A 22,890-nucleotide genomic window follows, 5' to 3' on the forward strand; every position below is an offset into this window, starting at 1 on the left:
GTGGGGGTGGGGGCGGGGGAGGAGGGGGAGGAGAGGGAGGGGAGGGAGGGGGAGGAAGGGAAGGAGGAGGAGGGAGAGGAGGGGAGGAGAGGAGGCCTCACGCACTAACCTGTCGCCTGTCACTGAGCTGAGCTTCCTCATCAGCATCGCCCACTGGTGGGGGCTGGGGGTGAGAGGGGCGCTAACTTGGTCAAACCTGATGTCAGCTTGAGCCCAATGGGACCCTGGGAGCAGGCGCTGTGGGTGGGACTGGGTCCCTTTAGCAGCCCCCCTGCCTCCCGGTCCTCCTCCTCCCCAGGTGCGGCTGGGGGTGGGCGGCTCTGGGACCCCCATGTCCCTGGGGCCCTGCCTGGCCCTGGGGACCCTCTGGGCCTCTTTGCTCGTCTCCACCCGCCTCCTGGCCTGTCTGTCCTTCCACGTGGGGTGAGGGGTGGCCCCTCAGGTCAGCCCCCCCGGGGCCTTTGTCCATCTCAGCCCTGAGTGGGCAGCTAGGCCCCCCGCACTCTCTGCGGCCATTGGTGAGGGCCGCTCAGCCCGAAACAAACTCCCTTCTGGACAGAGGGAGGCCGTCCTGTCCTCCCCCAGGGTCCTCCCGACACAGCCCCACCCGCTGGGCCCGCCCCGCCCATCTCCCACAGGGGCTCTGAGTGCCAGGTGCCCTGGGTCCCCCACGCTGGCCTCCACGAGACCTGAGGAGGAGGCAGGGAAAGCCGTCCACACGGGGAGAAGCCCAGGGCCTGGGCCGGCTGGAGGGTGAAGAAACGAGGGTTCTGGTCCCGGAAGGTTCTCACTTGGGGAGTTTCAAAAACGGGGCGGCTCAGTGGTGGAGGGTCAGCCTGTGAACCAGGTCACGGTTCCCAGTGGGGGGCGTGCAGGAGGCAGCTGATTGATGTTCGGCTCCCATCACTGATGTTTCTCTCTCCGCCCTCCCTTCCTCTCTCTGAAATAAAAGTATATTTTTAAAAAGTCAAAAGAACCTTTTAAAAGCCCTTTCTCAATCATACCTACATTTCAAGCCTTCTCACTTTTTGCAAAATCCTATTTTGAATATTAACTTTTGTTTCCATAGCCTTTCCAATCGTCCCTCCCCCCTCCCCTCCCCCCCACCAAGCGGATAAAAGCCGAAGAGGCAGCTGACCAGCCAGCTTCCTCCTCGTCCCTGGGTGTGGCCCTGTCACTGAGTCCTAGGCCGTGGAATGTGAGTGGAGTCTGGCCTCTTGCTGCCTGGCTGGGCCAGAGCCGGAGGGGGGGGCGGGGGGGGCGGGGCGGGAGCCTGGGTCCCTGGATGACTGCGTGGAGCACCTCACCTGCAGGAACACCCTTTGGACTTCACCTGGGCCAGAAACACACACCTACTGGGTCACACACCTCAGATGCTGAGGTTTAGCCGTTACATAGGTCATTTGTGTGCGAGTGTAAAACAGAAAAACATACTGTTATTTTTTTCAAACTACTGTGTTCCTCCCGTTTAGAGAAAAAACAAGATAGAACCAGTCCTCTGGTGGCTCACTCTCCCCACCTGGCCAGGAGCGGCTGCGCCCTCGCCCTCGAGGCTGCACCTGGCGCCTCCACACCCCGCCCTGTGGATGGTGATTTGCAAAGGACCATCTCTGATCTCCCCCAAGCCAGGCAAACTGGCCCCGCCCCAAAGCCACCTATGACTCTCACCACCCCCGCCCCCACCTGCTCTCCTCCCAATGAGCCGCCTCCCTGCACCAGGTGCTCAAGCTCGCCGCTTGTTGGCACCTCCCTCCCTCCTTCCCACACCCCCCACCGTCAACCTCTCACCAAGTCCTGTTGGTTTTATCTCCTGAATGCCTAGCCAGTTCACCACCTCTGTCCCCCCACCCTCACCCCCATCCTCTCCCACCTGGGCCACTCCCTAAGCTCCCGCTTGGTGCACCCACCTGGTCCTCCTGCCCTCCAATCCATTTCCGACCCTCAGCTGCATGCTCTTTGCAAAATATGGGTTTAACTGACGTCACCTGCTCTCCCGCATCGACCATTTCTAAGCTTCATCGTGTTCTCACAGAATGACGGCAGCTCCCGAGGCCTGTAGGCCAGGCCCAGTCTGCCCCCAGCCCACCCCCACTCACCGGCCCCTGCACTCACCAGCCCCTCCTGCTGCCAGCGCTCTGCACAGGCTCAGCCCCTACCTGAGAACGCCCTGCCTCCTCTCAACTCTCTTGTCCTCAAGCAACGCCTGCCCCTCCCAACAAGGCACATCCCGTTATAACCAGTCGCGGCGCCGAATGCCTCCCTCGGAGCACTTTCTGGGGTGTAACTCACGGCAGGGTGTCTAATCGCTTATGTGTCCTCCACTCAGCCCACCTCACCTCTACCCCAGGGCCTTTGCACCTGCTCGGCCCGCTGCCTGGCATGACGGTCCCCAGGTGTCAGCATGGCCAGCCCCTCACCTCCTCCAACTCTTTCTTCAGATGTCACCTTCCAGGTGAGGACTCACCAACAACCCTGTTTTACAAAAACCGCGGCAGCACCGCCTCCAGCCCCATGCTGCTGGGCACCCTCTCCTGGGAGCTGCTATCTCCCGGCATCTCACTTATTGATGGAATTTGTCTTTTTATTTATTGTTATTATTTTGTTAACTCTCATCCAAGGATATTTTTCCCATTGATTTTTTTTCTTAAAGAGAGAGTGGAGGGGAAGGGGAGGGAGAGAGAGAGAGAGAAACATCGATGTGAGAGAGAGAGATCAACTGGTTGCTTCCCACAGACACCCAGACGGGGATTGAACCCTCAGGCAGGTGTGTGCCCCTGATCAGGAAGCTCCAACCACTGAGCCACACTGGCTCTTTCATGTGTCTCTTCCTCTCTAGGGTGTCAGGCCCCAGGGGCGGGAACTTTTGTCTGATTTCTCATCCACACCCCAGTCCCTGGAATAGCGACTCGCCCAGGCCCAGGGCACACAGTGCTGTTAGGGATCCACGAAACCAGTTCGTTGCTTTTAAAATCAGAAGGAAAAACGAGACCTCTTAGGCCACGGGAAAATGTTTTAACATATAGAATCGATATATTCTTCTATAAACCAACAGTCATAAAATACATTTTTACTATATTTTTAGTAGAGAAGGGCTTGCGGTGGTATGAGCGCCCCCGGCCCTCCACCCCGGGGAAGTCATAGCGCCTGTTTCGGGGCCTTTAAAGGTGGGGGGTGGGGGGGGGCGGGGGGATGCGCGCCCGGAGCGGGCGGGGGCCGAGCTCGGGGGCCAGCGCCCCCCCCCCCTCCCCCGCGGCCCGCGGTGCCGCTTTAAGGATGCTCTGCGGGTACCGGCGGCGGCGGCGGCGGCGGCGGGGATGCAGCCGTGACGTCACGGCCCCGCCCCGCGGGTGATGCTGCAGCGGCTGCCGGTGGGCCTGGGGCTGCCGGCTGCGACCCCGACCGGGACTGAGCTGCCGGCGGGCGGGCCCGAGCCCGGCCTCCAGGAGGGATGCCTCCCGGCTGGACGCGCAGGTACCACCTCTCCCCCCGCGCCCTGCGCGCGGCTTCCGGCGGCTTCCGGCGGCGCGGTTGTGCGGGAGGCAGGCGGGTAGGCCCCGGGGTGATCCGAGCGCCCAGCCGGGGCGGAGGTTGGCTCGGCGACCTTTGTTCCTGGATGTCCAGTCACTCGAACTGTAAACGGAGGCCCCGCCGGCCGCCTCTGGCGCAGGAGGGAGCAGGTGGGGACACGCATCGCTTCCCGCGAGGAAGGAGCGCGCGGGCGGGAGGCCTGTTCCTGAGTCACCTGGGCAGGTGTCCTCCGCGCCCTGCACTCCCGTCAGGCTGGGCCCCGCCGCAGGGGCCTGGGAGTCACCTTCCAGCCTCGGTCAGGTTATCACAGCCCCGGGTCTGGGGTCTGCCTGTGCGGAGAGTCAGGGCGAGGCTGGAGCAGGAGGAGGCTGCTAGCAGCTGGTTCCCTCCCGAGGCACCACCGTCCTGGACACTAAGTCACTCCTCGATGCTCCCGGGCGCCGCAGGGTTTGTTTTCCAGCTTCGCAGGGAGTAGAGGCAGGTGCCCACGGAACCAGGGCTCCCAGGGTCAACTGACCCACACGCAGGGGCCACAATTCAGTCATCAGATTGTTAAATTCCTGCCTCAAGCCCACGAGGTATTGACCTTGAGAGTTGGTGGGAGGAAGAGTGTGGGAGGGGTGCGGCCCTGGGTGACCCCGTGGCAGGAAGACTGGTTCCCTATAGAAGAGAAAGGCAGGAGGAAAGGAGTCGGCTCATAGGAGGGTCACTGTGAGCACTCACACTGCATGGGCACGGTGTATCTTTATTAATCGATTCGTGCACCAGTGGGGTCCCTCCACCTGGCCTGTGGGATCGGCCAAAACCAGCTCTCTGACATCCCCCGAGGGGTCCTGGATTGTGAGAGGGCACAGGCCAGGCCGAGGGACCCCACCAGTGCATGACTGGGGCCGGGGAGGGACTGGGGAAGGGCTCCAGAGCGTGTCTGGCCTGTCTCACTCAGTCCTGATCAGCCGGACTCCAGCAGCAAGCTAATCGATCAGTCAGAGCATCTGCCCCCAGGTGGTCAGTGCACATCATAGGAACTGGTTGACCGGTTGACTACCTGCCCCCTGGTAGTCAGTGCATGGCATAGCGAGCGGTTGAGCAGCTTTAGCATATCATTAGTATATTACGCTTTGATTGGTTGAATGGCCGACTGGTCGACCGGACACTTAGCATATTAGGCTTTTGTTATATAGGATGTACAAGGGCCTGAGCTAGACCAGGGGAACTCAAACAACGGGGTGAACTCTAACAAATTCTAAATCCTGATGTGATGGTCACATATGAATTATATTCGTCACGAAGGGCGGCTTGTGCACATAGTTCTTGGGTGCACCTGTTCCTGTTGTAGAGAAGAGCATGGAGGTCTGAGGCCACAAGATAAGCCACTTACGGAGGTGAGAGCCGACTGAGTCCATCCCTGTCCTCTGGGGATGGCATCCGTCTCTTAGCAGGTCTTCAGGGCCTCGGTGATCAGCTAATCCCTGCCGATGGCTGCTCTCTCCCCGCACCACCTTCGGGCCCACATGCTGCACCTGCGCTGCTTACATGGGTGGTTCCTGTTTAGAAGGGCCTTCCCTCCCCTTCCCCCCAACGCGTGGGCAAGAACGATGTCTCTTTTATCTCTGCAGCCAGTGTCTGCGTACCCCGTACTCGGCTGCATGGGAGTGTGGGTGGGTAGGTGGGTGGAAAGACGGCCGGAAGGATGAACGAGTAGATGAATGAATGGACAGACGGACGGACGGGCGGATGTTTACAAGGGTAGACGAGTAGATTAGAGCAGTGGTCGCCAACCTTTCGGACCTTATGGGCCACCAGTGGTCCACGGGCCACCAGTTGGCAACCGCTGGACTAGAGGATGGGTAGGCGCATATGAGGGTGGGAGGATGGATGGAAGGTTGCGTGGGTGAGTGAGGGGGTGGGAGGGCAGGTGGGTGGATGATGGGAAGGAGGAGGGATGGGTGAATGTATGTTTATTTGTATGTTTGTCTGGGAGGGGATGGGCAGATGGGTAGGCTCGAGGAAGAGTGGGTGGCTATGTGGACGGATGGACTCCAAGCGTTTCCCACTGTGAACTCAACTTTCCCCGAATGAAAAGGGCAAGTGGGTGCAGTCGGGGTAGCGGAGGGGAGCCCCCGGGAAAGCTGGCCCTCGAAGTGGAGGCAGGTGAGTAACTGCTGGCCTCCAAATGGGCTTTCCCCACAGGAACTGCCAGCGGCCCCCCTCGCGATGATCCCCGCGGCGAGCAGCCCCCCTCCGGGAGAGGCCCTCTTCCCCGCCGTGGCGCCCCAGGACTTCTGGAGGTCCCCGATCTCGGGCTACTCGGGGTCTGCCACCCGGCACATCAGCCACCGGGCCAACAACTTCAAACGACACCCCAGGAGGAGGAAGTGCATTCGCCCTTCCCCGCCCCCGCCCCCCAACACCCCGTGTCCCATCGAGCTGGTGGATTTCGGGGACCTGCACCCCCAGAGGTCCTTCCGGGAGCTGCTCTTCAACGGCTGCATTCTTTTTGGCATTGAGTTCAGCTACGCCATGGAGACGGCCTATGTGACCCCCGTGCTCCTGCAGATGGGCCTCCCGGACCAGCTCTACAGCCTGGTGTGGTTCATCAGCCCCATCCTCGGTGAGCCCGCAGCCCGACGGGTGCCCCCCAAACCTCCTGGTGCCCCCGGAGCCTCCGTGGAAGCAGCTCGTGGGTCCCTAGGGGACAAGGGAGGAGCAAGAGCTAAGTCCACGCATCAGTCTGGGGCCGTAGGAAGCACAGGCATGGCCGTCCGGCCCCCGTATTTTAGGAAACTTTGTCTAAACCAGCTTATAACCCGGCCAGCGTGGGTCAGTGGTTGAGCATTGACCTAGGAATCAAGAGGTCCCAGTTCCATACCCTGTCAGGACACATGCCCGGGTTGTGGGCTCGATCCCCAATGGGGGGTGTGCAGGAGGCAGCCAATCAATGACTCTCATCATTGATGTTTCTCTCTCTCTCTCCCTTTCTTCTTCTCTGAAATCAATATAAATATATTTTTTTAAAAAAATAAAATTATATATTTTTTTATTTCAGAGAGGAAGGGAGAGGGAGAGAGAGAAAGAAGCATCAATGATGAGAGTCATTGATCGGCTGTCTATTGCACGCCCGCTACTGGGGGTTGAGCCTACAACCCCAGCATGTGCCCTTGACCGGAATCAAACCCGGGACCCTTTACTCCATAGGCTGGTGTTCTATCCACTGAGCCAAACCAGCGAGGGCAAAAATATATATATTTTAAATAATAAAATAAAAATAAACCAGCTTATAGAACAGGGTTTCCATCCCCCACGGACCAGCGCCATCTGGTGCCAAGCTAACACCAGAGAGTCCAAGCCATACAGCTTGACCTGGGTTGGGTCTGGGAGGGCCTGGAATTGCTTGAATTCCCAAGGTCATGGCTGCTTAGTGACTTACAAGGGCTTTACAAGGAAATGAGGGGAGTGGAGTGGTTCCAAGGATCCGTTTGTCTTTCGTCTCTAGCGCAGCGGTTTATCGCTGACTCCCAGGGTCTCGTGCGCTCACAGGTGTGTCGGGAACGGGCAGAGGCTGTGTCCGTGGGTCCCTGAGCCGCGGGAACGGGCAGAGGCTGTGTCCGTGGGTCCCTGAGCCGTGGGAACGGGCAGAGGCTGTGCCCGTGGGTCCCTGAGCCGCGGGAACGGGCAGAGGCTGTGTCTGTGGGTCCCTGAGCCGCGGGAACGGGCAGAGGCTGTGTGCATGGGGGCCCTGAGCCACGGGGACGGGCAGAGGCTGTGTCTGTGGGTCCCTGAGCCTCGGGAACGGGCAGAGGCTGTGTCCATGGGGGCCCTGAGCCGCGGGAACGGGCAGAGGCTGTGTCTATGGGGGCCCTGAGCCTCGGGAATGGGCAGAGGCTGTGTCTATGGGGGCCCTGAGCCTTGTGAACAGACAGAGGCTGTGCCCGTGGGTCCCTGAGCCGCGGGAACGGGCAGAGGCTGTGTCCGTGGGGGCCCTGAGCCTTGGGGACGGGCAGAGGCTGTGTCCGTGGGTCCCTGAGCCTCGGGAATGGGCAGAGGCTATGTCCGTGGGTCCCTGAGTCGCGGAACAGGCTGTGTCCGTGGGGTCCCTGAGCCTCGGGAATGGGCAGAGGCTGTGTCTGTGGGTCCCTGAGCCGCGGAACAGGCTGTGTCCGTGGGTCCCTGAGCCTCGGGAATGGGCAGAGGCTGTGTCTGTGGGTCCCTGAGCCGCGGAACAGGCTGTGTCCGTGGGGGCCCTGAGCCGCAGGAACGGGCAGAGGCTGTGTCTGTGGGTCCCCTGAGCCGCAGGAACGGGCAGAGGCTGTGCCCGTGGGGTCACCTGAGCCCGGGGACCCCGGCATGACCACCGCCTGTTTTGTTCCAGGATTCCTACTGCAGCCGCTCCTGGGTGCTTGGAGTGACCGATGTACCTCAAGGTTTGGACGGAGGCGCCCTTTCATTCTTGTCCTGGCCATAGGTCTGTTGTTCGGGGATTGAAATTAAAAAAAAGAAAGAAAAGAAAAGAGGCCTCAGTGCTTCTCGTAGGAAAACCTAGGAGTGCTGACTGAAGCCCTTAGCCAGATAACCCCCCTGGCCTGTGGCCGGGCCACCCGCCCTGGCCCGTGGCCTCTGAGAACAGATGGCTTTGGTTATGTGTTTACTTTTAATGAGTTAAGTTCATGTCATTCCTGCTCTACTTGACCATAGAAAACCCCGATCCAAATTAAAACAAAAACAAAAACCGGTGAGTCTGCAGGTGGCACGGCCAGGGGCTCTGCTGGGACTGTGACTAGAAAGGAATTCCTGGGCCCTGAAGAGCTCGGATGTCCGTCGCGGGGCCGGTCGGCGTTTCCCGCGGTGACTGTCTCTCTGTCCGCAGGGGCGCTGCTGGGCCTCTCGCTCCTGCTGAACGGCAGGGACCTGGGCGCGGCACTGGCCGACTCGGCGGGCGACCACCGCTGGGGCATCCTGCTCACCGTGTGCGGGGTGGTGCTCATGGACTTCAGCGCCGACTCGGCCGATAACCCCAGCCACGCCTACATGATGGACGTGTGCGGCCCGGCCGACCAGGACCGCGGCCTGAACATCCACGCGCTCCTGGCAGGTGCGTGTGCTCCTGTGCAGCCCCCGTGCGCCCGGGCGGCTCCGGGCGGCCCCTCCGCACGCCCTGGTTTAAACACCTCGCTGCAGTTCGAACACGTGCGTGAGCATGGACGTGACTGGAAATGCGTGTCTCAGACGCTAGGTCTCCACAATGACCCGTGCCGATACTGCTCTATGTGGTCGATTCCTGTTATTTTTCTGGTTATGTTCCACCCAGTCCCTGGGAACCCCATTCTCATGCTCACTTTTGTTGGGGTGTCGCTGGGAGGAGGACACCCCGGGTCCTGGGAGGGATTTAGCGCCTGGAGTGAGAGCCGAGCTTCCCTCCCGCCCCCCCTTCCCTCCCCCAGGGCTTGGCGGCGGCTTCGGATACGTGGTCGGGGGCATCCACTGGGACAGGACCGGCTTCGGGCGAGCCCTGGGCGGGCAGCTGCGGGTCATCTTCCTCTTCACGGCCGTCATCCTGAGCGTCACCACCGCCCTGACGCTGCTCAGCATCCCCGAGAGGCCCCTGCGGCCCCCGGGCGAGAAGAGGCCCCCCATGAAGAGCCCCAGCCTCCCGCTGCCGCCCTCCCCGCCCATCCTGGGCCAGGAGGGCACCGGAGACTCCGTCCCCGGTCACCCGGACAGCGGCCCGTATGCCAGCTTCTCCAGCCCCATCTCCCCACTCAGCCCCCTCACGCCCAAGTACGGCAGCTTCCTCAGCAGGGACAGCTCCCCGACGGGGCTCAGCGCCTTTGCCTCGTCCTTTGCCACCTCCCACATCGACAGCGTCCTCATTGACTGCTTCACGGGCGGCCACGACAGCTACCTGGCCACGCCGGGCAGCTACCTGGCCATCCCGGGCGGCGCCCCGCGGCCAGCCCTCAGCGTCAGTTTCCCCCGGGCCCCCGACGCTTTCTACCGCCAGGACCGCAGCCTCGGCCAGGACAGCGGCCTCGGGCAGCGGCGGGAGGTGGCCCTGACCACCGGCTGTGACTCGGACGTCCTGAGGGTGGGCTCCCTGGACACCTCCAAGCCGCGATCGGCCGGGATCCTGAAGAGACCCCAGACCTTGGCCCTCCCGGACGCGGCCAGAGGAGGTGGTCCCGACACCAGCAAGAGAAGGAACGTGACCTTCAGTCAACAGGTAAAAGCAGGGGGGCCGGGGTCAGAGGGCGCCGTGCGCGTGGCCCTCGTCAGTGAGACGACAGGAGGGATTGCCGATCTGGAGAGAAATTCCCGGCCATCTGGCGGGCCGGGCCAGAGGTGGGGAACATCCGGCCCGCGGGCCACAGAAGGCCCGCGAAGTCATTTGGCCTGGCCTTGCCAGGCATTAGGGGTGAGTTAACTAAATGGCCCCGTGGTTGGCAAACTGCGGCTCGCGAGCCACATGCGGCTCTTTGGCCCCTTGAGTGTGGCTCTTCCTAAGCCTTAGGAGCACCCTAATTAAGTTAATAACAGTGTACCTACCTGTATAGTTTAAGTTTAACAAATTTGGCTCTCAAAAGAAATTTCAATCGTCGTACTGTTGATATTTGGCTCTGCTGACTAATGAGTTTGCCGACCACTGGTCTGGCCCAATAGATAGGCTGAGTTTTAAGTGGATAATTTGGGCGGAGAATGATGATGAGAGACATCTGGGCCAAGTGAGCCGGGAGCACCAGCCAAGGCCAAGGCGCTGCACGCACCGGCCGCAGCTAAAGGGGAGGCTCTCCTGGCGGCGCCGCGGCCACGGGTCCTGCAGGAGGCTCCTCCCCAGCGCTGTGTGCGCGTCCGCGGTGTCTGCCATTTCCCGGGAACGTCCGCGCCGCGCTGGCCGCGGGATCTGGTGCCCACGTTTCCTGAAAGACAAACGCAAGGGAAACTGGTGGACACTGCTGGGCCTCCGGCCTCCGGCCCTCCTCGTGCCGGTGTCTGACCTGAGCTGACCACCCAGAGGCTGTCACACCTCTGGATGCGAAAGGGCAGTGAGCGGCAGCGTCCGTGCTGGCGGAGAACCTTCCGGAAGGCTGTTGGCATCGTATGTGGTATCGGAGGGATGGGCTGACAGGCTGCACACTGGTTTGTGGGATTTGAGCAGCTTTCAGAGTCCGATCGCGAAGAGGCCACTGGAAGCAAAAGGGCTGTTTTCTCCTCCTGAGTCCACACAGGAGGCCTGGGGCCCCTGCCCTCGGGCCGCCCCCGGGGGAACTTCAGGGAGACGGGGAGCCGGGTCCTCAGTCAGGCCTCCCTCTCCGGGCCTGGGAGACCCCTGGTTTCACAGGAGGTTAACTGGAAACACGTGGAGGTGGCTTTCCATTTTCTCTTCATTGTGACATTTTCCCCCCAATTGTTTATTGATTTTTAGAGAGAGAGGAAGGGAGAGGGAGAGAAAGAGAGAGAAACATCGATGTGAGAGTGAAACAATGATCGGCTGCCTCCTGCGGGCCCTCTACTGGAGATCGAGCCAGAAACTCTGGCACGTGCCCTGACGGGCAACCCCTCCGGGCACGGACGCTCCCCCCCGCCGTCCCCCCCAGCCAGCGGGACGCTTCCCGGTTGCTTCCCTGGTGCTCTGTGGCCAACAGGCCCAGGGCCTCTCCCATCACCTCGTACGGCCGTTGTCATCTCATCTCCTGGGAGCCATTGCCAGGCGCTGCCCGCGCCGCGGGAGCCGGATCTGGGAAGGGTCGGAAGAACCGAAAATCGCTGGAGGGTTAGGAAGCCGTTAGTTCTGTCACAGCAGACACACCCTGCCTTGTGGGGCCGGGCATCGCTCCCCTCGCCCGCCCCCGAGGCCACAGCAGCCATCAGGCCTCTGCTCAACGCTGGGCCCTCCTGTCCCCTGCCCCCTTCCCAAAACTCAAACTGGCTTCCAGACCCGGGTCGTTCATTGAGAATCTAAACTAAACTTCCCGTATGGCTGACAGTCTCCTTTTCATCCTTTTTAAAATGTTCATTCTCGACATAGTGGGGTTTATGAATCAGTTCTTGGAAGAAAGTAAAACTCCTGAGCTAAACACAACCCCCCCCACCACACACACACACACACACACACACACACACACACACACACGCGCGCGCGCGCGCGCGCGCACGCGAGCGCCCCCCTCAGGTGGGGCCGCAGGTGGGCGTGGCTGCCGTCTTCCTTCCTCTGGGGCGGGGCTGACCTTGAACCAGCACCTCGGGCTTCTTCCTTCCTCTTCCTGTTCCTCCCGGATCCCATCCCAGGTGCTGACCCAGCACAGGCCCCGTCCCGTCCCCCCCACCCCCGCCCCAGCCCTCTTTGCTCAGGGACACCTGCTGCTCCGCGCACCTGGCCGGGTGGTGTCTGACAGCAGCCAGGCAGCCAGTGGGCGGCAGCCTCCTCAGTAGTCTCGCCCCACTCGGGCGTGTCCACTCCGTGGCCAGGGGGGTGTCTGGGGACACACAGCCCTTGCCAGGGGCCCAGGTGTGTCTGTTCCCTGCAACACTTGGCCCCCGATCCATGAGGAGAGGAGTCACCCCCGCCCCCCCCATCCCCCAAACCCCCCACCCCCCGTCCAGAGGGAGGTGCCCCATCGCCTGGAGGTCAGTCTCTCACACCCTCTAGAGCAGTGATGGTGAACCTATGACACACGTGTCAGAGGTGACACGAGAACTCATTTTTTTGGTTGATTTTTCTTTGTTAAATGGCATTTAAATATATAAAATAAATATCAAAAATATGTCTTTGTTTTACTATGGTTGCAAAGATCAAAAAATTTCTGTATGTGACACGGCACCAGAGTTAAGTTAGGGTTTTTCAAAATGCTGACACGCCGAGCTCAAGAGGTTCGCCATCACTGCTCTAGTGGGCGAAGGGCCTTCCTAGAGCCTGCGTTGCAACTGCCCAGGTTTTGTTTATTTCAGTTTGTTTCCCCTTTTGGGGAAGGTACTGAGGTCCTCCCTGCAGGAGGTGCTGCCTCCTGGGCCCAGGTGCGGGCCCCCCGAAACGCAGCTCCATGCTCTGCGGCTCCGAGTCTCGGAAGAGACGACCTGAAACCCCTCCTCGTTCACCCCATGGGGAGACGCGCCCACAGCCACGCCTGCGTCTGCTCCGCGGCTGGAGGCTCTGATGGGGCCTCTGGGGCTCCCTTTCCAGGTGGCCAACATCCTGCTGAACGGCGTGAGGTACGAGAGCGAGCTGACGGGCCCCAGCGAGCCGGCGGGGCCGCCCCTGTCCATGAGGCACCTCTGCGCCACCATCTGCCACATGCCCCGGGCGCTGCGCAGCCTGTGCGTCAACCACTTCCTGGGTGAGCTCGGGGCACAGCCCCCTCCGCGCCCCGGTGCGTCCCTGTCCCGGCGGGGGTCACGCTGCGTGGGGGCCCAGGGATGCCTTCCAGGACCCCCGTGTTCACTTAGCTCCCAGATACCACGGGGCAGACGTGGCGTGGGACTGCCCGGCGGGCTCCTCCCGGGGAAGCCAGAGATGCCACCGCAGGCAGCCACGGGCTAACCCAGGTGAGCAGCCCAGAGGGACCCTGGGTCCCCGCAGCCCAAACCTCATTCCCAGACTCTTCAGGCGGCTCATGGTTTAGTGACATGTCACTGTCCCGCCTGTGAGGCTGGTGGGCCTCACCTCGAGCCAGGACAGACACATGGACATCCACACACAGACACACAGACACACGGACATCCACACACAGACACACAGACACACGGACATCCACACAGACACACAGACACATGGACATCCACACACAGACACACAGACACATGGGCATCCACACACAGATACCTACACACAGACATACGGACAGTCACACACAGACACATGGGCATCCACACACAGACACATAGACACACAGACATCCACACACAGACACACAGACACACGGACATCCACACATAGACACACAGACACACAGACATCCACACACAGACACACAGACACATGGGCATCCACACACAGACACCTACACACAGACACACGGACATCCATACACAGACACACGGACACACAGAACCCACACACCGACACACGGACATCCACACACAGACACACGGACATCCACACATAGACACACAGACACACAGACATCCACACACAGACACACAGACACACGGACATCCACACACAGACACACAGACACACGGACATCCACACACAGACACACAGACACGCGGACATCCACACATAGACACCCACACACAGACACACAGATACACAGACACACGGACATCCACACACAGACACACAGACACGCGGACATCCACACATAGACACCCACACACAGACACACAGATACACAGACACACAGACATCCACACACAGACACACATCCACACACAAACACACAGACATACACACACAAACACACAGACATCCACACACAGACACACAGACATCCACACACAAACACACAGACATACACACACAGACACACGGACATCCACACGTGCCCACATACGTCCAGGGCTGGCCTCGCGCTCACAGGCCTGGCATTCGAGTCCCTCTGACAAAGCCCACGTGCATTTCCTCCCGCGGTGTGTGCACGGTGGGGCTGCTGGAGCATCCGAGGAAGCCAGGCCCGGCGCTGTGGATGTCGATCAGAGTGACCTTCTAGGAGGCAGGAATGTGTGAAGTGCCCGTATGTCTGTGCCGGTCATCCTGTGTGGAGTCTGAAGGACGTAGTCCGAGGTCTCATCCAGAATATATATACAAGGTCTTTGCGAGGTGAGATTTCTCACGGCCACAGCTGGAGTGGGGAGGTCTGCACTGCAGCCTGGGCGAGGGCTGAGGACATGCTGGCTCCACCTGTGGGTACTCGGCTGCCGCTCACACAGGCCTTCCAATCCTTAATGGCACAGAAGTCATGCCTGGTCATTGTTAGGGTTCAAGAGGGCCAATATATGCCACCCCCTCCCGCACCACAGAGAGGCTGACGGGGATTCAGAGGGCGGGTCACTGCAGGTTAACGGGCGCTAAAGCAGATGGGTCTGTAGCGACATCCGTGCGGCCTCACGTGTCCTCTCGGTTAAATGCCACCTGCCCCGCCCGGGCTGGAGCCTCCCGGCGTTTTCTTGTCGTAGAGGGAGGAGGAGGGGGCTCAGCCTTCCTCACAGCAACACTGTTCAGAGAGAGAACAGGATACACACCCTCATGCAACACGGCCCAGTGTACACGCATATGTATTTGCTTAAAAAACAACAATCAGCCCGGCTCCTACACCGCCGCATCGGAGGGAAGGAGAGGTGGTGCCTCCTTTAAGTCTTGAGTCCGTGCGTTTCCTTGAGAATCAGGCAAACCCGCTGTTGGCGACAGGGGCCTCGTCCACGTCTGAGCCGTGGGTCACGGTCACAGCCCTCACCCCCCGCCCCCCCCCCAGGCTGGCTGTCCTTCGAGGGGATGCTGCTCTTCTACACGGACTTCATGGGCGAGGTGGTGTTTCAGGGGGACCCCAAGGCCCCGCGCACGTCGGAGGAGTATCAGAAGTACAACAGCGGCGTCACCATGGGCTGCTGGGGGATGTGCATCTATGCCTTCAGCGCCGCCTTCTACTCAGGTGCGTGCCGCGGGCAAGACGCCGGGGTGGCCCTTCGAGGAAGGTCCAATGGCCTTGGGTCCGATGGCCTTGGTTCCGGTGGCCTTGGGTCTGATGGCCTTGGGTCTGATGACCTTGGGTCCAACGGCCTTGGTTCCGATGACCTTGGGTCTGATGGCCTTGGGTCCGATGGCCTTGGGACTGATGGCCTTGGGTCCGATGGCCTTGGGTCCGATGGTCTTGGGTCCGATGGCCTTGGTTCCGATGGCCTTGGTTCCGATGGCCGTGGGTCCGATGGCCTTGGGTCCGATGGCCTTGGTTCCGATGGCCTTGGTTCCGATGGCCTTGGGTCCGGTGGTCTTGGTTCCGATGGCCGTGGGTCTGATGGCCTTGGGTCCGATGGCCTTGGTTCCGATGGCCTTGGGTCCGATGGCCTTGGGTCTGATGGCCGTGGGTCCGATGGCCTTGGGTGCGATGGCCTTGGTTCCGATGGCCGTGGGTCCGATGGCCGTGGGTCCGATGGCCTTGGTTCCGATGGCCTTGGGTCCGATGGCCTTGGGTCCGATGGCCTTGGTTCCGATGGCCTTGGGTCTGATGGCCTTGGGTCCGATGGCCTTGGGTCCGATGGCCTTGGTTCCGATGGCCTTGGGACTGATGGCCTTGGTTCCGATGGCCGTGGGTCTGATGGCCTTGGTTCCGATGGCCTTGGTTCCGATGGCCTTGGGACTGATGGCCGTGGGTCCGATGGCCGTGGGTCGGGCGGTTGGAGTACACGGATTGAAGGCAGGTGTGTGTCTTTACGACGACGGGCAGGCGATCCCAGCGCCGTCTCCTTTCATTCAACAATCTGTCGGGCAGCTCAGGACCTGCCATCTGTCTGGCCCCACGAAGCTGTCGGGGTCCCTCGGCCGCCTGGTCGGGGCAGGCTGCCTGCCACGCGTGCTCACGCCCCTGCCAGCCTCCGGTCAGCAGGAGGCGGGACACGCGCCTCACCCGCTGTCGCCCACAGCGATCCTGGAGAAGCTGGAGGAGCACCTCAGCATCCGCACGCTCTACTTCCTGGCCTACCTGGCCTTCGGCCTGGGCACCGGGCTGGCCACCCTGTCCCGGAACCTCTACGTGGTCCTGTCGCTGTGCGTGACCTACGGGATCCTGTTCTCCACGCTGTGCACGCTGCCCTACTCGCTGCTGTGTGACTATTACCACAGCCAGGAGGTAGGTGCCGGCTCCGGCCCCTGCGCCTGCCCCCCCTGCCCGCCCCCCCGTGGCTCGGAGAGCCTCCCCCGGAAACGGCCCCCCATGCAGTCTGAGGCTGGTGCACAGGGAAACACAGGGTCCTTCAAACATCAGGCGGGGACAGCATGGGGGGGGGGGGGGGTGTGGGCAGGTGGGAGCTGGGAGGCTGGAAGGGGAGGTCCACCAAGTGTCCCCCAGGCTTCAGGGTCTCCTGTGAGCACAGGGCCAGGTGAGGCGGGTGAGGCACTCACCTTGGGCTCAAAAACCCAGCCGTCAAGATCAATGCTATGTCCACGCAGTGTTTCTAAAAACAAGAATCAATGCCCCCAATCCACTCTGAACGAAACAGCAGAACTTCCATGGCCAAGCACCACAATCCGAAGAACCCGTGACGCGCGGGAGTCACACGGGCGGGCGTGGCGGCTCCCCGCTCAGTGTGATGCTTCAGGGTCACCCACGCGGCAGCGGGAGCGGGGCCTTCACTCCTGCGGCCGAGCAGTGCTCCCAGCATACGTTTGGGCAGAAACGTTGAGATTTGAAAGACATGCATAAAGGTCACCTTGAGGATGGAGCTTCTCGCACCCCCTGTAGTTTGGGCCTCTGTCACCGCCCCCCCCTCCCCCCGCCAGGTGCAGGCCCAGAGGCTTCCTGATTTGTCTTAAGGGTTTGGGGTCTCGATGAATTCAGCGGCGTGGCCCTGAGCACAGCCTGTCCGTGCAGGTCCTATCCGCCTGGGCCGGACCTCCCGGTACTGGAGGCGGCCGGGCAGCCCCTCCGGCCTTCCCTCTGCCGGCAGCAGACGGGGCCACGTGGGCCACGCGGGACTGTGCTGACCCCGGGCGGCCTGAGGCTGTGACCACAGGCTGAGCTGTGTGCACCCCGCACATCCCGCCAGCACTGCAGGGCTCGTGCCAGCAGCACCCAAGGGACCCTGCTCCCGGGTGCTGTCCGCCTCCATCCCCGGTCACTTCCCTGCAGCCCCGAGACCCTGCGCTGGGCTGAGTGGATGTGCCGGGTCTGGGTGAAGGGCTGCCTGCCCCCCAGGTGGGGACACCCCGGGCCACAGGCCGCCCCAGCCGGCTTTGGGCAGAGCTGCCCGGAAGGCGTGGCCTCGGTGACCGCAGGGCCTTCTGGCCACTCGCACTGTCTCCCTCGGGCTGTGGGCTGGGGCCTCACGTGTACATGGTCACACGCGTGCCCATTCCCCAAGCCCCTTGCGGTGCCCACGAGGACGCCGCCTCCCCAGGTGGGGCGTGGCAGCATCCCAGAGGTGCCACCTCTGTCCGGACACAGGGCCAGGCCGTGCCGGCATCCAGGCAGTGCACACGCAGCGGCGTGTGGGGGCGGCATCCGCCTGCTGCATCGGTGGCTCTGGGTGGGGGTGGCTTGTGCTGGGACCCACACCACCTCCTGCCACGTCACCCTGCAGCCCTGCTCACAGACACAGTTCTCCACCGTGCCCACCTTCGTGCCCACCTCCGTGTCCACCTCCATGCCCATCACCATGCCCATCACTGTGCCCATTGCCATGCCCACCTCTGTGCCCATCACACGCCCATCATATGCCCATCACATGCCCATCACCGTGCCCATCACATGCCTATCAACGTGCCCATCACCATGCCCATCACCGTGCCCATCACATGCCCATCACCGTGCCCATCACATGCCTATCAACGTGCCCATCACCATGCCCATCACCGTGCCCATCACCGTGCCCATCACATGCCTATCACCGTGCCCACCACCGTGCCCATCACCGTGCCCATCACATGCCTATCACCGTGCCCATCACCGTGCCCACCACCGTGTCCACCTCCGTGCCCACCACCGTGCCCACCACCGTGCCCACCACCGTGCCCATCACATGCCTATCACCGTGCCCACCACCGTGCCCATCACCGTGCCCACCACCGTGTCCACCTCCGTGCCCACCACCGTGCCCATCACATGCCTACCACCGTGCCCACCTCCGTGCCCACCACTGTGCCCACCACCATGCCCACCACATGCCCACATGGTGCGGTGGGTGGGGAGGGAGATGATGTGACCAGGCTGGAGGCACAAGAGCCTCGGGAACCCACCCAAAGGCCCCCCTGCTGTGGGCTGTGACAGGGTGTGAGCAGGCATGGCAGCGGACAGCAGTTTGCCCAGACACGGCGCCCAGTGGGCGGGCAGGCTGCTTCCTCTCGGGTGAGAGGGAGGAGAAAGGACCAGAGAGTCCGGCGGGGAAAGTGCCACCCTCCCCGTGAGGAGGCGGCCCTCCCGCCCCATTAGTCATGGATTCTTTTCATTGCCGTCATCTCTCTGAACACAAATATTATTAAACTCTTGGCTGAACTCCCTGTGCACGCTGGTGCTGGAAAATGTGAGCCCGCTGTGCGTGGGCACGGGGGTGCTGGGCCTGCAGGGACATGGTGCCCTGGCCCTGCCACTGACGAGCCCCCCACCGGGTCAGTTTGCAGGGTCCACAATGGACTGCAGGGGACACGGGTCCCTGGCCCCACCACTGACGCCCCTCCCCCCCTGGGTCAGTTTGCAGGTCCAGCATGGACTGCAGGGGTGTGGGTCCCTGGCCCCACCGCTGACGCCCCTCCCCCCCCCCCCGGGTCAGTTTGCAGGTCCAGCATGGACTGCAGGGGTGTGGGTCCCTGGCCCCACCACTGACATGCCCCTCCCCCGGTCAGTTTGCAGGGTCCAGTGCTGATGGCACGCGGCGTGGCATGGGCGTGGACATCTCACTGCTCAGCTGCCAGTACTTCCTGGCCCAGATCCTGGTCTCGCTGGTGCTGGGGCCCCTGACCTCGGCTGTGGGCAGCGCCAATGGGGTGATGTACTTCTCTAGCCTGGTGTCCTTCCTGGGTTGCCTCTACTCCTCCCTGTGTGTTGTCTACGAGATCCCGCCCAGCGCGGCCGCCAATGAGGAGCACCAGCCCCTCCTGCTGAACGTGTGACGCCCGAGCCCCAGCTTGTGCCCAGGTGTCTGGAGACAGTGGGAACCAGAGGGCCTTGGCGATGATGGACAGGTCTCCTGTTGGAATGTAAATATGTGTTAAAACAATAAACGGCAGCAGCAAAGCCTGTGGTTTCTCGTGTGGCTCTCCGAGGAGGAGAGGTCACCTGGGGATGGGGCTGCTTTCCATGCCCATTTGGGGAGCAGGCGTAAGGATTTGTTTTTATTGTTGAGAGTATTACAGATGCCCCCCATTTCCTACCCGTTGTCTCCTCTACCCAGCCCCGGCCCCACCCCAGGTCTTCCCTCACTTCTGTCTGTGCCCATGGGTTATGCATATCCTATCCAATAAAGAGGGAATATGCAAATTGACCATCACTCCGCCACAAAGATGGCAGTGCCCAATAGCCACAAGATGGCGGCACCCAGTCCCGGGGGACCACCACTGAGAGCAGGCAGTGTGAGTGGCCTGGCGGAATGCTTGCTTCATCACGACGGTGATGAGGCAAGCGTTCCACCCTGGCCACGGAAGGCCTCTGGGCAGGGGCACAGAGCAGCCAGGGTGGAACGCTTGTGTCGTCACCCTGGCGATGAGGCAAGCGTTCTGCGCCCAGCTGCGGAGGGCCTCTGGCCAGGGAGGGCAATTGGGGACCATGAGGCCGGCAAGGGAGGGCATTTGGGGGCAATCAGGCCAGTGGGGGGGGGCATTTGGGGGCAAGCAGGCCAGTGGGGGGGGCCAGTTGGGGGAGAGCAGGCAGAGTGGTTAGGGGTGACCAGGCAGGCAGGCAGGTGAGCGGTTAGGAGCCAGCGGTCCCAGATTGTGAGAGGGATGTCCACCTGCCGGTTTAGGCCTGATCCCACAGGGACATCCCCCGGCAGTCAGACATCCCCCGAGGGGTCCCAGATTGGAGAGGGTGCAGGCCGGGCTGAGGAACACCCCTCCCCCCCACATGAATTTCGTGCACCGGGCCACTAATCTGTATATAAATTCTTTGATCCAGTTCCCCCACCCCGCTCCCCTCTGAGATCTGTCAGTCTGCTCCATGCATCCATGCCTCTGGACCAATTTTGTTCCTCAGTTTATTTGGTTCATTAGATTCCACATATGAGTGAGATCATGTGATACTTGTCTTTCTCTGACTGGCTTATTTCACTCAGCATAACACTCTCCAGGTCCATCCATTCTGTTCCAAAGGGTAAGAGCTTCTTCTTTTTCTTTTCTTTTGCAGCTGCATAGTATCCCATTGCCACAGCGTTTTTATCCTCTCATCTATTGATGGGCACTTGGGCTGTTTCCAGATCTTAGCTATCCTATATAATAAAGAGCTAATATGCTAATTAGACCGAACAGCAGAATGACTGTCCGAATGACCTTCCGGACAAAGCCAGGGCTGTGAGGGCCAAGACCCTTGCACGAATTTCGTGCATCGGGCCTCTAGTCTATATATATAAAAGCCTAAGCAACCGAACAACCAGTCGACTGGTCGCTATGATGAACACTGACCACCAGGGGGCAGATGCTCAATGCAGGAGCTGCCCCCGGTGGACAATGCGCTCCCACAGTGGGAGTGTCACTCAGCTGACTGACCCATCCTGGTCCCGTGGCAGCCACTCACTCCCTCAGTAGTCCTGCAGGTCCAATCTCCGGAGAATGGGCCAGGGACCAACTGACTGGCGCCACCAGCACTTTCCCAACAGCACCACCCGCCTCCTGGAAGTCAGCCTCAGGCACCGGGGCTGCTTCCCCTCCCTAGATGCTCCACAAGGAAGAAACGATATAAAAGTGGCCACCAGGTGGCTCCCAACAACCGGCACAAACGTCAGTGGGATGGATCCGGCTTTGGATCCCGGGTCGGCAATGGTGTCCCACCACCAGCCTGGAGGGCTGATCACATCCCGTCCCCCCACACCCCCTCTGGATGGGTGCCAGATGCAGGGCTCACGGTTGGTGAGCGCCACTGTGACATTGCGAGCCTCTCCCAATCTGGACTGGGCACGACCCCATGACAGGCACAATGGGGCTGGGGCTGGGCTGGGGCTGGGGTGAGCGGGAGCGGCAGGCGGCGTTGGACTGCCGGTTTCAGCCCGATCCCCGCAGGCCACGCTGAGGAACCCACTGGTGCATAAATCCGTGCACCGGGCCTCTAGCTGTAAATAAGGCTGTTGTGAATATAGGGGTGCATATATTCTTTCTGATTGATGTTTCTGTTTTTTTAGAATATATTCCCAGAAGTTGGATTGCTGGATCAAATGGCAATTCCATTTTTAATTTTTTGAGGAAACTCCATACTGTTTTCCATAGTGGCTGCACCAATCTGCATTCCCACCAGCAGTGCACTAGTGTTCCCCTTATCTCCACATCCTCGCCAGCACTTGTTGTTTGTTGATGTATTGACGGTAGCCACTCTGGCAGGTGTGAAGTGGTATCTCATTGTAGTTTTAATTTGCATCTCTCTGATGATTAGTGATGTTAAGCATTTTTTCATGTCTATTGGCCATCTATGTGTCCTCTTTAGAGAAATATCTATTCATGTCCTTTGACCATTTTTTAAATTCGATTGTTTGTCTTCCTGGTGTTGAGTTGTATGAGTTCTTTATATATTTTGGAAATTAAGCCCTTATCAGATGTATCACTGGTGAATATGTTCTCCCATATAGTGGGTTCCCTTTTCATTTTGTGGATGGTTTTTTTTTACTGGGCAGAAGCTTTTTAGTTTGATGTAGTCTCATTTGTTTATTTTTTCTTTTGTTTCTCTTGCCCTAGATGAATTGGCAAAAATACTGCTATGTGAGATGTCTGAGATTTTACTGCTTATGTTTCCTTCTATGATTTTTATGGTTTCACAACTTACATTTAAGTCTTACCCATGTTGAGTTTATTCTTGTATATGGTGTAAGTTGGTGGTCTAGTTTTTCTTTCTTTTTTTTCTTTTGCATTTACCTTCCTAACACCATTTATTGAAGAGATCTTTACTCCATTGTAGGCTCTTGCCTCCTTTGTCAAATATTAATTGACAATAATGGTGTGGGTCAATTTCTGGGGTCTCTATCATGGGCTATTTGGTTTATATGCCTGTTCTTGTGCCAGTACCAGGCTGTTTTGATGACAATGGCTTTGTAGTATAGTTTGAAATCCAGTATTGTGATCCCCTATAACTTTGTTCTTCTTTCTCAAGATCGTAAAGGTTATTTGGTTCCATATAAATTTTTGGAATATTTGTTGTAGATCTGTGAATTATGCCATTAGTATTTTAATAAGGATTGCATTGAATCTGTAGATTGCTTTGGGTAGCATGGACATTTCAATGATGTTAATTCTTCCAATCCATGAACATGGTATCTGCTTCTACTTGTTTGTTCCTCTATTTCTTTTTTCAATGTTCTAGTTTTCTGAGTACAGGTCTTTTACCTCCTTGGTTAAGTTTATGCCTAAGTATATTATTATTTTGTTGTTGCAATGGTAAGTGGGATTTTTAAATTAGTTTCTCTTTGGGAGTTTACTATTGGTGTATAAAAATGCCATTGTTTTCTGGGTGTTAATTTTGTATCTTACTATTTTGCCAAATTCATTCATTAAATACAGCAGTTTTTTTGGTGGAGTCTTTAGGGTTTTCT

The 22,890-nt window shown here is 59.7% G+C and overlaps 1 protein-coding gene across 2 annotated transcripts; it reads left to right on the forward strand.

Annotated features, from left to right (window-relative positions):
- The first annotated feature begins 3,373 nt into the window (after nt 1-3,373).
- SLC45A1 (solute carrier family 45 member 1) lies at nt 3,374-19,400 on the forward strand. 2 transcript variants are annotated; one of them, XM_070404005.1, is made up of 9 exons: nt 3,374-3,471; nt 5,719-6,139; nt 7,898-7,990; nt 8,393-8,617; nt 8,967-9,745; nt 12,701-12,854; nt 14,931-15,107; nt 16,096-16,301; nt 19,010-19,400. In XM_070404005.1, the coding sequence occupies exons 2-9, from the start codon at nt 5,743-5,745 to the stop codon at nt 19,274-19,276; spliced, it is 2,298 nt and encodes a 765-aa protein (XP_070260106.1). In that variant the 5' UTR covers nt 3,374-3,471; nt 5,719-5,742; the 3' UTR covers nt 19,277-19,400. The 2 variants fall into 2 exon arrangements, with proteins under 2 accessions (XP_070260106.1, XP_070260107.1); XM_070404006.1 differs by lacking the exon at nt 3,374-3,471 and having other exon boundaries at nt 6,123-6,139; nt 7,898-7,949.
- Nucleotides 19,401-22,890: the final 3,490 nt, after the last annotated feature.

This window comes from Myotis yumanensis, unplaced genomic scaffold (genome assembly GCF_028538775.1).
Source record: "Myotis yumanensis isolate MYYU_CA2020_CCGP unplaced genomic scaffold, mMyoYum1.0.hap1 SCAF_2, whole genome shotgun sequence".
Classification (NCBI taxonomy): Eukaryota; Metazoa; Chordata; class Mammalia; order Chiroptera; family Vespertilionidae; genus Myotis; species Myotis yumanensis.

What these genes read in the sequence shown, in the direction of transcription:
- SLC45A1 (XM_070404005.1), top strand. Translation starts at nt 5,743, where the DNA reads ATGATCCCCGCGGCGAGCAGCCCCCCTCCGGGAGAGGCCCTCTTCCCC. An exon ending in GTTCATCAGCCCCATCCTCG is followed by an intron (nt 6,140 to 7,897) that starts GTGAGCCCGCAG and finishes GTTTTGTTCCAG; the next exon opens with GATTCCTACTGCAGCCGCTC. An exon ending in ACTATTACCACAGCCAGGAG is followed by an intron (nt 16,302 to 19,009) that starts GTAGGTGCCGGC and finishes TCCCCCGGTCAG; the next exon opens with TTTGCAGGGTCCAGTGCTGA.